Below are 13,471 nucleotides of genomic sequence, written 5' to 3' on the forward strand. Positions count from 1 at the left end.
TGTGATTACCTCCAGCCGGAATCCCCCCTCTGCCCGCGTGAGCCAAGCACAGACTTGGGCTTTGGTGACAGTCCAGTGCGGGTCTGCTGTAGGCTCGGCCAAGGTGCCTGGTACGGCAGCAGCTGCAGGGAGCCCAGGAGGGTGGGGTGACTGCCCTGGTACTGCACAGCTGCGGGCTGGTCCCAGTTTTCATGCATCTTCCCCGAGCCCATGGGGACGGGGTCCGTGGCGGGCGTGTGGCGTGGTGGCGCTGCTGTCGGACGCTAGGGAGCAGCACTGTGACGGGGAGATGCAGGCGCCTGGGGCAGCAGAGAGCTGGGTTGGGAGCCCCTGAGAACCGACTCGTTCTCTCCTATGCGGAACTGCTTCTCCTCCGTGCCCACTGGCACCCTCAGCACCTGGGCATCTCCTCCTCCTCCCGTCTCCCATGCCTAGTCTTGTCACTGCGTCCTCTTTGCCAATACTCTGCTCCCCGTGGCCCGGCCCGGCCCCGCCCTGTGTACGTGGACGGGCATCCTGGCGGGGCCCTGTATCATTGTGCTGGCGGGGTGCCCTGCCCCGGGATGGGCTCGCTGGGGCGGCACGGTCACCACTGCTCCAGGCGGGATGTGTGATGTGCTGTGATAATCCCCAGCCCCCCATCGCTCCCACATTCACCCACTGCCTTCCTACCCTGTCTGCATGGGGACCTGGTTGGCCCACGTGCTGGGCAGCTCCTAGGAGATGCAGGGGCCCTTGGGAGGGGCGCCCTGAGCACCCCCTGGATGGCAGGCCGGCTCCATTGCTCAGCTGCTGATTTCACCGAGGGCGTGGCAGGCCACACCGGGCGAGTGGCCCCTCCCTTGTGGCAGCCTTTGGATGCTTCACTTAGGTGCTGGTGTCTTTTTGTAGTGAGCAGCTGGGCCCAGAGCCTGTCTGAATGGCGCGAGAGCCGGCGTGTACCCCTCCGCACTGCTCCGGGCCGTGGCCATGGCTCATTGCCAGGGCTGGCTCTCCCGTCCCGCGTGGCCTGGGGAAGGGGAGATACTCAAAGTTAAATAATTAAAAGAGACTTAAGTAAAAACCAAGAGAAATGTCATCAAATGAGCAGTGTCATTTTGAATTAGTGCTGGAAAGGTCAGGCGGCTCGGGAGCAGGTGGAGCGGACGCTCTCCCGAGTGTTGCAGTAAGGGAAGCTATCCCGACAAGGGAGGGTGGAAGGGGTGAGCCGGACGCATGGCTGGGCTGCTGGCGGGGGAGCTCGGCCGGCGGTGTCCACGAGGAGGCGTTGTGAGAGGGGGGCTGGGAGGGAGGGCAGCTGGGGTGGCGGCACGCGGGACAAGCGTCTGTCAGAGTCCAGTCAGAGCACATTAACGTGGTGACATGATTCTAATTAACTCCTGTGAGAGGTGTCACAGCTGGAAAGGCAGCGAGCGGAGACAAGCTTTTAAAAAAAGAAAAAAGCAACGTGACTGTCCCTTTTTTTTTTTTTTGTACTCGAGCGCTCTCTCCCCTCCGTGTGGGAGTGGATCTAACAATAATTAGGATGTCTGGCTGCCTGGGAACCTGAGCCAGGGCTCTTTTGCTTTCAGTCATTTAAGTTTTCGACATCTCTCTGAAGGGACTTGGTGGCACAGTGCATTACTGCGCGCCAAAGTGACAGAACACACTTCTAATCGAAAACCCCTTTTCAAGAAGATTCTGCTCTGCCTTTTCTCCCGGCAGCGGCAGGGGGTATGTTCTGATCACGGCCGCTCTGTTCCTGTGCACGCTACAATGGGAAACTCAAGGCCTTTCAGCGGTTTCCTACAGCTAACAAAGGAGGTACGAGGAAAGAAAGGGAAGCTGATTGAGTGTTTGTGTTGACTGCGCCCACCCCTCCGGCTTACACGGTCTAAAGTTGAGCATCGCTTGTTCCCTCCGCCCATGTCAGGCGGGCAGGGCTGGCGTGTCGTGCACAGGCCAGGTTAGTGGATGGCGGAGCCCGGCACCCGGCACTCGCTACATTCAGCCGTCGTGCCAGGCTGCCGTTCCCCACTCCTGGGCCATCGTGTGACCTTGGGCTCTCTGGGAAGCTGTTGTTGGGTTACTGACCATTGCCCGTGGCCCAGAGGTTGAACTGGGGTGAGTGAAGTAGTGGAGAGCTCAGACTTCTCCAACGCACTAAGCCTGGCCCCGGAGAGGCCAGCAGTAGATGGCACGTTCAGCAGACCAGGCAGAACTTGGATGTGAGCGCTCGGTGCGAGGACCAGCAGTGAAATAGGTCGTAAGGCTGACGCTCACACAGCTGTCGATGGGCTTCGGAGCGAACAGTAATGTGTATATTATTTGTGTTACGGTAGCACCTAGAAATCCCAGCCATAGGAGCCTTTGTGCTAGGCGCTGTACAAACCCAGCACAATCCCTAACAGCCAGACCTTGCCACAACATAACCTTATCCAATCTAGCCATCACAGAACACCTCACTGGCATGAATCGGGACATTTCACCCTTGTCTCCGAGCCATTGTTTCAGGCTCTGAGCAGACTCAGGCAGACAGCCACGCCTTGTTCTGCTCAGATCACAGTTTGAAGGTGGTCTTGCTCCGCAAGAGAAACTTGTCTCTTTTCTTCAAATAAAAGTGAAGATTTTAGAGTACAAGGCAGCAGCCTCCAAACAAAGTGCGGCTTGGTGAGTTCTCGAAAGCTGGCTCAGTTCAACCCCAGCTCTTTCCTCCACGGAGGTGAGTCTGGTGACAGGCGCCAGGGCCAGAGGTGGGGCATCCCTGAGGCTATTGCTGCTGCTATTATTATTATTATTTAATTAGTATTTTTGTGTGGGTAGCACCCAGAGGCCCCAGTCGTGATCAAGGACTGATTGTGCTGGGTGCTGCACAAACACATCCAAAGACACAGTTCCTGTCCACAGTCTAGGACCCAGCTGTGCCTACAGAGAACCACATGCATCTTGTGACAGAGTTCTGACACAATGGCAATTGATCTGGTCTTGTTCACAGTGAGCCTTGCAAAGTATTCTGCAGCGCACTGCCCGAGTCCCTCAGGGAGCAGCAATCCCAGTCGCAGAGGATGTGTGCCTCTGCGCAGGAAATTCTCCAGACAAAGTCCACTCAGCCCCACCGGGCTCTGGTTCCATCCAGGGCTGGCTGCTGCTAGTGGAACGGGCTAGCCAGCATGTGTTGGCTGCGGCTCCGGCGCCGGGTACCAGTATAATTCTTCCTTGCCCCAAGGAGCACGCTGCAGCCCAGCGAGCAGTTTGGTTTGTAGGAGGCGCTCGTGCCGTCATTAACTCAGCAGGTGGATTTCTTTCCGGGGGTGCAAGGTGCTCTCCAGGGAACAGGCAGATTCTCCCAGTGGACACTCCGGGCTGTGGCGTCGTGGTGGGCTGCAGGCTGAGCTAACGGAGCGAGGTGGCGTGGTGTGAGCAGTGCTTGTTTCGGGGTGGGGATGTAAATGTGTCCAGTGGGGTCTGGAATGAGAGACAGGATTTTGAGCCGGGGCGTTTTCCCAAAGGGTCCTTGTAACGTAACACCGTTAAGCCAATAACAATTCCTGGGAACTGGGCTTGTTTAGTCTGCAAAAGAGAAGAGTGAGGGGGGATTTGATAGCGGCCTTTAACTACCTGGAAGGGGGTTCCAGGGAGGATGGGGCTAGGCTGTTCTCGGTGGTGGCAGATGACAGAACAAGGAGCAACGGTCTCAAGTTGGAGTTGGGGAGGTCTAGGTTGGACATTAGGAAAACGTTTTTTACTAGGAGGGTGGTGAAGCATTGGAATGGGTTACCTAGGGAGGTGGTGGAATCTCCATCCTTAGAGGTTTTTAAGCTGAGGCTTGACAAAGCCCTGGTTGGGATGATATAGCTGAGGTTAGTCCTGCTTTGAGCAGGGGTTGGACTAGATACCTCCTGAGGTCCCTTCCAACTCTAATATTCTATGATTCTATGATTCCTACGCTTACCCTTCTGCGCCTTCCTCTCTAGTGCTAACAAAGCATGCTCCGGCCTGTGACGTTCCAGCATCTCAGCCTTGCCCTTGCCTCCCTGGGTGATCTTAGGCAAGTCACGTCTCTGCTCTATGCCTCAGTTTCCCTCCCTGTACAATAAGGGTGAGGGTCCTTTGTCTAGTAGTGAGGCCCAGTGGACTGGGACCCAGGAGCCCTGGGCTCTATTCCCCACTCTGCCATACGCCTGCTGGGTGACCTTGGGCAAGTCGCTTCCCTGCTCTGCGCCTCAGTTTCCCCATCTGTACAATGGGGATAATGATCCTGAACCCCCGCCCTGCCTGGAGATCGGCTGCTGGAAAGTGCTATTTAAGAGCTGGGCATTGCTCTGCAGGGATCTCGAAGGAGGGATTCCCAGAGTAGCAAAGCCCCACGTTATAGAGGGGAGCGAAGGCGAAGCATCGTGCCCGGAGTCAGCGGAAGAGGACTAGACTGCTGACAAAATCAAGATCTTCCTCTCAGCGTGTGTGAAACTGCACGTGTCACAGTCCGAAAAAGCGCTTCCAGAGCCTGGGGCTGGTGCTGGTGCTGGTGCTGGGGAAGGTCCGGGCAAGGTAGCGCTCTGCCCATTCGTTCATTCTCCAGGGTCCATTCGCTCAGGTCTTGGTGTCTCCCGGAGCCCGCCGGCAGCTAGCGGTGCTAACTGGGTGTGGATTTCCAGATCCACCCCATGAGACGGTGGGCTGAGCCCCTGACTGGCAGCGTGCACTCCCCCGTTGGTTCTGCTGGCTCAGCCGTGAAACGCGCCCAGCCCAGCTCCAGCCGCCCTGCGTTGCCCAGCCCTCCCCGTCCATGTTCCGTGCTGCAGGGGGGAGCCCGGCCAGCCTGAGGCCGGTAGAGAGCATGCCCCGGGGGCACTGAAGCCCTGGAGGCAACGCCGGTCCCTGAGGAGCAGATCCTGCCTGCCAGCTACCAGCCGTCTGGACTTTCAGTCCAGGGAGCGTGGAAACGGCCCACTCAGAGCTCCCTCCTCCCCCCTGCCACTCGCCCAGTCGTGTCATGTCTCTCCGCCTCTCTCCCCCCCCCCCCCCCCCCCCCCCCCCCCCACTATGCCAGCCTGGGCCATCCCCTCTGCTCCAGTCTTGGGCTCCTTACACACACTGCTCTGCTGATGCCTCTCCAGTCCAACCCCGAGTGCCCTGCTGGTCCGGTCCCTGACCTTCCCCAAGGCTCTCTGTTCTGACCCGGAAAACCCCAGTGCCTCTGTGTCCAGGCTTCTCTGGGGCAGAGGTGGGAAGCGTGCTGGGCTAGGCCCCAGCGGGGTCATTTTCAGAGCGCACAAACGGGGCCTGCTGTCCCCGGGAGAAGCGCCCCTGGCTGGCAGAGCTTGCAGGCGGAGCGGAAGGGAAGGCAAGTGCTGGCTCCGTGCAGCCAGATGGGAATCTGGGAGAGATGGCCGTAATCCCCCTTCCACCGGTGCAGCAGGCCCCCCAGCCCCCCAGCCAGAGGGCGGGACAGTGGGGTGGGGGGAGAGACGGCCTGCTGTGCACTGGGGCCGTGCAAGAGGGTCAGAAATCTGTAGTGAAACATGGGGCTTGTATGCGAGGCAGCCTGCCGAGGCTGTGCTGAGGAGCCCCCGGGCCAGCGCCGGTAGAGCTGGAGATGAGTTCGATGCACGTGAAAAGCTGCTGTTCCGGGCGCAGGCTGGAGGTGCCAGCGTGTGCGCGCGCGTCTGAAGCTGTGGGGCTCTCCTTCCAAAGGCCGGAGATGTGGGGTGTCTATAATCATCCCCAAAGACGCCCCTCCCTTTGTGCTGCAGCTTCCATCGCTGCCGACCCGGCTGGAGGGTGCACAGAGCGCAGAGAGCGCCCCCGTTTGAATTTCCGTTCTTCCGGATTGCAGAGCCGAGCCCTGCTCCCCGCCCCGCGTGCAAAGACCTGCTTGGCAGAGGCTTTGAGCTGCGGGCTGGGAAGCTCGGTGTGGGGCGGGGGTGCAAAAGAGCGAGTTCTGCCCAAGTTTCACAGGAGACCCACTTTCGCCTCTAATGAGACTCATTTGAGAGGCATGAAGGCAAGGCTGTGTCAGCGAAGGAAGGGCTTTAAAGCTGCCCCCGTTCACCTAATGAGAAACAACTGAGCGGTGCGGAGAGGGGGATAGCAGCCAACTGGAGAGACTCTACTGCAATTTAACTGGTTTCCTTTCCCGTGTGCTCCCTGACAAGCCCCCCCTCTATGGCCGTGCAGGAATTCATAAGACTAAGATAATTAGGATGTCTCAAAGCTGCGACCCTCAGCGGAGTCCTTGGATTAATCTGGTTTTTCCCTTAAAGACATCTGTAACTACAATCTTTGTTTCTCTCCTTTCCCCCACCTTCCCCCGCTCCCCCGGTCTGTCTCTGTATCTCCTGTCAAACCCTTGCAGACGTAAATGACAAAGAAATCAGAAAGAGAGATCAATGCAGTCCAAATTAGCACTTGGAGATAGACTGTGCTGGAGATGTCAGAGGCTGACCCCTGTTGATCTGCCAGCCTCCACCGGTGATATTATGCAAATTGCATCCATCTGGTGGAGTCCACTCAAAGGAATAATGGGGCAGGGTGGGAGGGGTGCGTGCCTGTGTTTGGGAAAGGGATAGATGCGGGAGGTGGGGGGGCTGACAGGAAAGATAAGGTGATGCCCTGGATTCATTTGTGCTCCTGGGCAGATTAAGATCCAAACTCCAGATGAGAGATAACCACACTTCATTTGGGTTTTATTTTATTCCTCATTCCCTTCACAAACCGGTGCCCCCTCCCCACGCCCCAAAAAACCCCACCAGATCTCCATGCTCTTGTTCCATCAGCGTTCTCAAGTCATTGCCACCGATGGCAGTTTGCGGGGAGAGACACAGTTGGGGAAGGAAAGCAACCAAAAAAAAAAAAAGCCAGCTGCTTAAAAGACGGCTGTAATGGGAGCGCGGATAATAGAAATCTCCAATGACGGTGATCGCCTTGTTAAGAAGTTTGAAAATACTGCCAGATTGTCCTTAATGAGAGAAATATGAGAGAAATATGGCTGTTAGTTAGTGACAGAGGAGGGAATGGACCTTGTTTCAAGATCTGTAGCTCGGGCATCAAAGAGGTGCTGGCTTTTTCATTTCGAAATCCTGCTCCTCTGCCTGGTATTAAAAATAGTTGTTAAAGGCTTTGACTTGCAGGATGATTGCCTTTGGCTTCCGACTCTCCCTGCACCTCCCCAAAGGACTGGGCTAGGAGAGAACTTCTGTTTAAAAAAAAACTTTCCAGGCTTTGGTGGGAGCGGTGGGATTATTGCAGAGGCGCATGGAAGGATCTCCCCCAGTGGTAAAGCACGTGTGCTGCTGCCCTGGGATACAGTCACCTCCTGCCACACGCCTGTGACCACTGGAGCCGTGGGCGGGCCGTTTTAGGACCAACCCCTGCGTGTCCTTGCACTCCCCGGCCAGGGGATACAGTACATGCCTGCGGACACGTGTGCTACATGCCAGTGGGGGGCGGTGGTGGGGCACGTGTATGTTTGCAGCCTGCCTTTGTTAGAAGAGTGTGGATGCAGGCGAGCAGGGGTTGCCCCAGACGTGTTCCTGGTTCACCTGCCTTGGGGTGGCAGTGCCTGACGCTCAGCTTCCTGGCTTGCAGAGGGGTCTCCTGCGTGTGTGTGTCTGTCCGGGCTTCGTGACTTCTTACGGCACCGCTGCTGGGACTCGTGACAGGGTCCTTCCTCCTCTTCCCACTGAGCACGCTGAGGGCGCTGGTTTCCTGCGTTCTCCACTGCTGTGCTACGTCCTGCACCCTGACTCGGAATTCCCTCAGTCAAACGCGGGAGCTCCAAGTAGCTGTGCCCACCTGGGGGAGGACCAGGGTCCAGGGCCCGCCGCGTCCGAACGGCCCGGCCCGAGGCTCTCTGGTGCTGTCGACGGCCGTCGCTCTTCCTTTGTCAGTTTACATAGCACCCATCCCAGGCGTCGGCCACGAAGTTACAGCAGAGGCAGTGGAGCCAGAAATGAGCGCGGGGGAAGTGACGGCTCCCACCAGCCGGTGAACGTCACCCGGCAGGACGAGCTGGCGGGAAAGGAGGCTGGGTGGGGGAAAGGCCTGACACTGAGAATGCAGGGGCTTGCTCAGGACCAGGTGAGGACGTGCTGCCCTCAGCACAGAACAAGACGCTCCTCTTCTGCCTGCTCTGGGGCTCAGAGGACACCTGCAGCCTCGATTCTGAAGGGCTTGATCCCCCGTCAGCAGAACCTCGATCCCGTGGGCTCCCTGCAGGGGTGTGTGGAGAAGGCCGAGGCCCTGCTGACCAGCAGTTGGGGCGCTGCGGTCTCATCATGATTCGCTGCCCCCAGTCTCCCCAGGTTCGGTCTAGCTAGAGCCGCGGTGTTCTGCGTGAGGCCGGGCTAGGATGGAAACAGACAGCTGCCAGCACCCAGCAAGGGGGGTGCAGAGAACGGGGCAGTCCGGGCATGCAGCCACGGATCTGTGTCAAAGCTCAGCTCCAGCCACGCGGCTTTTTGACGCAGTTTGGCCACCCACAGTTGATGAAGCCAAATCCCAGGAGATCCGTGTTTGTCCAGCCCAGTCGTCTCCCAGGTGCTGCTGGGATGGGACTGGTGTTAACTCTGCTCCCGAACCGTACCCCAGAGCATTGACATGGCCGCTGTGACCCAGCCAGACAAGGTCCCCCATCTTCACCCACCAGCAACCGCAAAGCGGCTGAACCCAGCCCAGTCCCCACTTATAATAGGGCCTACAACAAACATGGCTGCATTTGTCTTTTCAGTCTCTAGCTGCTGGGAGATGCCGCTGCTGTTGTGCTGGAGGAAAAGCCGGCTGGCAAGGGCCAGGGCACCAGTTCGCTGGTGACCCGTTGAGAAGGCAGAGCCCATACTTGGCAGCAGCTCACCAGGGCCCACCCATCATTAAGAGCTGACGGGCACCTCTGTTCTGCTCCCCTGTGACCCGTGACTTGTCACTTCCTGCGGCGCTGACATTCCTCTCTTTAGCCAGGCTAGTGGCAGCGCCTCTCTCCCCTGAAACGGGAGGACTGCGTTAATTGCTTTAAGCATCGCTGCCCTGTGTCCTGAATGGCCTGGCTAAGATAATGAACTTTCAGCGTAGTTCGGTGGGTGCGAGGTACAGACTCATTGGGTGAGTCATGTTCCCGCTCTGTGCCTCAGTGTCACCACCTGTAGAATGGAAATAAGAGGGGAAGGAACACAGGAATTGCCGGACTGGATCAGAATTGAGCCACGTAGCCCAGTAGCCTGCCTTGGAGGAAGGGAAGGGAGCCCACAGTAACAGACATGGAATAATCTGCTGCCCACGTCAGTCCCACCCTAATCCCTCGTCAGGATGGCTTTAAACAAAGCATGATTCGAGGTCTGCAAAACCGGCCTTATCGTGAGAGTCTTAACGAGCCCAAGCCCTTGGCTTATCTGAGATAAGGTAGAGGTGACTTGACCCCGCAATACAGCAGAGCCCTGCCAGACTGCGATCCAATGGCTGGGAGCTGAAACTCCGCGCATTCAGACTTGAAATCAGGCACCGATTCTTAACCGTGAGAGTAGGTGACCCCGGGCACAGCTTACCTGGGGAAGTGCTAGGTGCGCCCGTCTTTCAGTGAGAGTAAGTGACCCCGGGCACAGCTTACCTGGGGAAGTGCTGGATTCGCCCGTCTTTCAGTGAGACTGGTCGTCTTTCTGAAACATCCGCTGTAGCCCAAACAGAACTCCTGGGCTGGTGCAGGAATCACTGGGTGAGATTCGTAGCTGTGTCTCATACCCCTGCCCCAGACGAGCTGGTCGTAATGGTCCCGTCCAGTCTTAACAGCTCTGCGTCCACCAGAGCCCGGAAGTGTGAGGTTTCCATCCCTCCCGATTCTCTGTTATCATAAACTACTCTAACGCTGGGTATTCTCGTTATCCAGCTAAACGTCCAGTCCCCCTGAATCTCGCTAAGTGCGTCGCCTCCGTGAGTTCCCCAGGTACCTGGCGGGGGAAGGTATTTCTCTCTATCGGTTCTGAGGGTGCCACCTTTCGATTTCTGAGACGCGCACCTCTAGGGGCTTGTGAGGGTTAATTCACCAATGCCTCTGAAGTGCTACGAGGTCTCCAATGGGACTGCGAGGTCGGGACAAAGTGGTGTTATGCACAGCTCTGCAGCTGGCTGCCCCGAACTGGAGCTACATGGAAGAACAAGCGTGGAAGGACTGAAGGATGGAAGTGAGCCCTCAGTCAGAGGAGAGAAGGGAAAGTGTGTGGCAAGCTGTCACCGTACAACGTGTCATTTTCCAATGCACTCACGTGGCACGGTGATGGGCACAGGAGAAACCTCAGCAGCCCCAGGATAGCAGGGGCCTGGTGCATCGGTTGGCCGCAGGTGTAGCTATTTTGTCCCGGTTAACATTCACCACGTGGATATTTGCGCAGCCTCCAAGCCGCCGTGCAGCAGTCCTAGCTGGATTGAAAGTGTCTGGCTGTGGCCTGGTGTGGCTCCAGTGAAAGCTGGCCCCTCCCCAGCTCCTATTTGAACCGGCTCCTAAATCCCCCGTAAGAAGGAGTGTTGTTCGTTAGTAGCGTGACAGGCGTGGGGCTGGAATGCATGTCCTCTGCTCTAGGCACCGACAGGGCTAACCGGACGCCAGCGCCATTTACCCGGCCACGCACCCATCGCCGAGTTTGCCCCGCTGCCCGGCTGGTGAAGCCTATTCCCTAACCACTCTCTCTGCTTCTGTCTTGCCTCCTCCCTGGTTCATGGGATGATTTGTTGCTGCTGCCATTTTCTCCCCCTCTTTGGCAAGTTGTACACGCCCCGGTTGCTGGCCCTGGCTCATGCTCTCGGGCTGGCACCGAGCTGGGCTGGCGAATGGCTCCGTGCCCCTTCCTAGCGACGCCTGAGTGCATTTGTGCCATCTGTGCTCCGAGTGGCCTGCTGACGTCCCCGCAGCCTCCTGCCTCCCCAGCTCACACGTCTGAATTAGCACAATTCGCAGTGACAGCCCCAGCCCCAATAAGGCTCATTTGCCGAGACACAATCCCCCCGGGCCGTTCGTTAGTGCCCGTTCTCTGGGCTTGAAGTGGGAACCGGAGGCTTTGCAGGCAGATTAGCACTCTATTAGCGTGTTGTCCACAGGAGCCAGGCCCTGCTCTGCCTGGTGCTGACAGCAGCACATGGTGCGCTGCAGACTGAGGGAGCCGGGACCTGCGCCCACGAAGGAGGAAAGCAAACGTGGAGCTAAAATGTTCTCACTAACAGCCCCTTCCCCAGGAGGCCAGGACCCCTCTGGCTTCAGAGACTTACTCCTCGCTCGGTGCAGCGTAGCCCCATGGGGCCCAGCATGTGACCCACGGCTCACTGGTGGTACACGGGGGGTTGGGGGGCCTGTGGAATGGAAGAGCAAAGGTCTCTGCCTCCCCGGGGCTGGAGCACGGCTCTTTTGGCAAGTGTCGTGCCCTTCCCCACCCCACGGACCACGTTCTTCCTCGGGGGCACTAGCCAGCCTGGCTGCCGGCTGGGCCCGAGCCACCTGCCCCCAAGCGTGACTTATTTCAGAATAACCACGGCGGGGACAGCAACTTCCGCTCCCTCTCGCCTGTTGCTTATTGTTTAAATGGCAGCAAATTAAAGATTTGTTTGCACTCTGGGGGGCTGAGAGTTGGGCCGCCTGGGCCTCTCGGCGGTACCCGCGCATCCCTCTCCCCGTGCTCTGGTTGCAGATGTGCTGCCACGCTGCTGTACGGAGCAGTCTCCTAATGAGAAGAATATGGCGGCTAGTTAGCAGAGGGGTGGGTCCTGTGGGCTAAAACGAGATAGTTAAACGGCGCTGATTGAAGGTGGAGGTGAGAGGGCAGCCCCATTAGGCTGGGTAGCATCAAGGGCCCCGTTTGATATGGCAGTTCTAAGCGCCCAGCCAGTGTCAGTAGTTTAGCTGAGGTTTTTGTGGGCCCAAGACAGGAAGGATAAAAACTCTGGGAATGAGTTGTTACTATTATTATAAAGTGTGTGGGTTTTTTACCACTTCGCGCTCCCCCCTCTTTTTAACCATTTCCTGATCCTTATATTTTAAGCTTCTTCAAGGGACAAAGGAAGGGCCCTGCCTTCCCCAGGAGAGCCTGCTGGGAGTTTTCTCCTACGCTGGGGCCGCGCCTTACGCACGCCACATAAGCTCAGTTCTCTTAATTGCAGCTCAGGAGAGCGATTAGCGGGTCAGATTATGCCAGGGCAAACCCTTTGTCTCAGAACCCTGGGTTAAAAGTCGCAAAAGAACCTAATGGGCTGGCGCTGTCCCTGCTAGAACAGCTTGTGCCGAGAGGATTCCCTCCCGCTGCTCCGGCTGTTTATGGGGGAAAGCCTCCTTCCTGTCTGTAACAGCAGCACCTCTGCGCCGAGCCTCGGGCAGCACGCAGGCATGGACCCGGCCCGGGCACCGCTCCCCCAGCCTGGCCGGCCGTGGTCGCACAACATGCATGGCTCCCATTAGCCCCACTTTTGTCTGTCTGTCTGTCTGTCTCCTCTCATCGAGCCGTGCCCTCTGCAGCGTCCCTCCCTGAAATGGCTGCGCTCCTGCAGCAGCAGCCCGTCCAGCACCCGTCGCTCGCAGGAGCCTGTCGCCTGCACGCGGCTTTGCTAGGCCGAGCACAAAGTGCCAGCATGTCTTAGCCAAGTGCCCCACCCGGAGCAACGCAAGGAGGTGCCTCCCCTCCTCCTCGGAGAGGCCCATCTTCCTAATCAGATTTGTAGCCAAAGCCCAGGGTCTCCGGTGCGTTTTGAGCCGAGTGACAGTCTCCTTTATTTACTCTAATGGATCTCGGTTTGAAATGTTAATTCCTCCCTGAAGAAAATGTCTTTTCAAGATGAGTTGCCCATCAACATGGTGAGCGCATCGATCTCCGTCAGCATGGGTGGGGAGCCCGTTTTCCCCCCGCCCACGGAGCGCTCATGTCAGAGACAGAAACGAGACGCGCTTGCCTTCGGTCAGTGGGGAAAAGCAGCGCCCTGGGAAGGGCAGCTCCATGCGAGAGCGAGCCAGCTGCGTGGCCAGCTCCCCGATGGATCCTCGCCCCGGCATGGTGCAGGGGGGCAGGTGCCAGGCAGGCTGCACAGAATCACTCCCCCCGGCCGCACCGTTACTGGAGCCATGGTCTGGCCCCGGGACTGACAGACCGTCTGTGCTGCGCTGGAGGGATGTGGCACATGGGGTTGTGCCTGGGGAGCCCGTTCTCCGCCTGGCCAGGCTGTCCCTGCCCTCAGGGAGCTCCCGAATCTGTAATCTCCCGTGCCCTTTCCTCTCCCACGCTCTTCTCGGGTCTCTCGGTTCAGAGACGTGGTTTTGGCGTCGTGGTTTCTGGTAGCAGATCAGGTCCGAGGGGCACCCCCGGCGCCACACCCCATCGCGGTCTCCCCGCTTAGAACCGCCAGCAGGTGCAGGGGCGGAGAGCGGCGTGCGCCCGGGCGCTGCGGATGGGGCTCTCCCAGGCTGTGTCAGCATGGGCGGGGTGCGGCTTGGCTGCGCTAGAGTATAACCCTGGGCACTCTGGGAGCGCTT

General features: G+C 58.2%; 1 protein-coding gene across 2 annotated transcripts in view; it reads left to right on the top strand.

The window, feature by feature from the left end:
* Window positions 1–13,471, top strand: part of ERI3 (ERI1 exoribonuclease family member 3) — a 218,188-nt gene that overhangs the window by 151,701 nt on the left and 53,016 nt on the right. The window contains exon 8 of one of the 2 annotated variants that reach the window (XM_067567778.1): window positions 8,708–9,097. The exons of the other annotated variant lie outside the window; for it this stretch is intronic. Within the exon in view, the coding sequence (XP_067423879.1) occupies window positions 8,708–8,790 (83 nt within the window). The 3' untranslated portion in view covers window positions 8,791–9,097. Of the gene's footprint in view, window positions 1–8,707; window positions 9,098–13,471 lie in introns of those variants that run through there. 2 annotated transcript variants of the gene reach the window in all.

The sequence above is a fragment of the Emydura macquarii genome, unplaced genomic scaffold (genome assembly GCF_026122565.2).
Source record: "Emydura macquarii macquarii isolate MOO-44397 ecotype Brisbane River unplaced genomic scaffold, CSIRO-AGI_Emac_v2 contig_2805, whole genome shotgun sequence".
NCBI classification, from domain to species: Eukaryota; Metazoa; Chordata; order Testudines; family Chelidae; genus Emydura; species Emydura macquarii.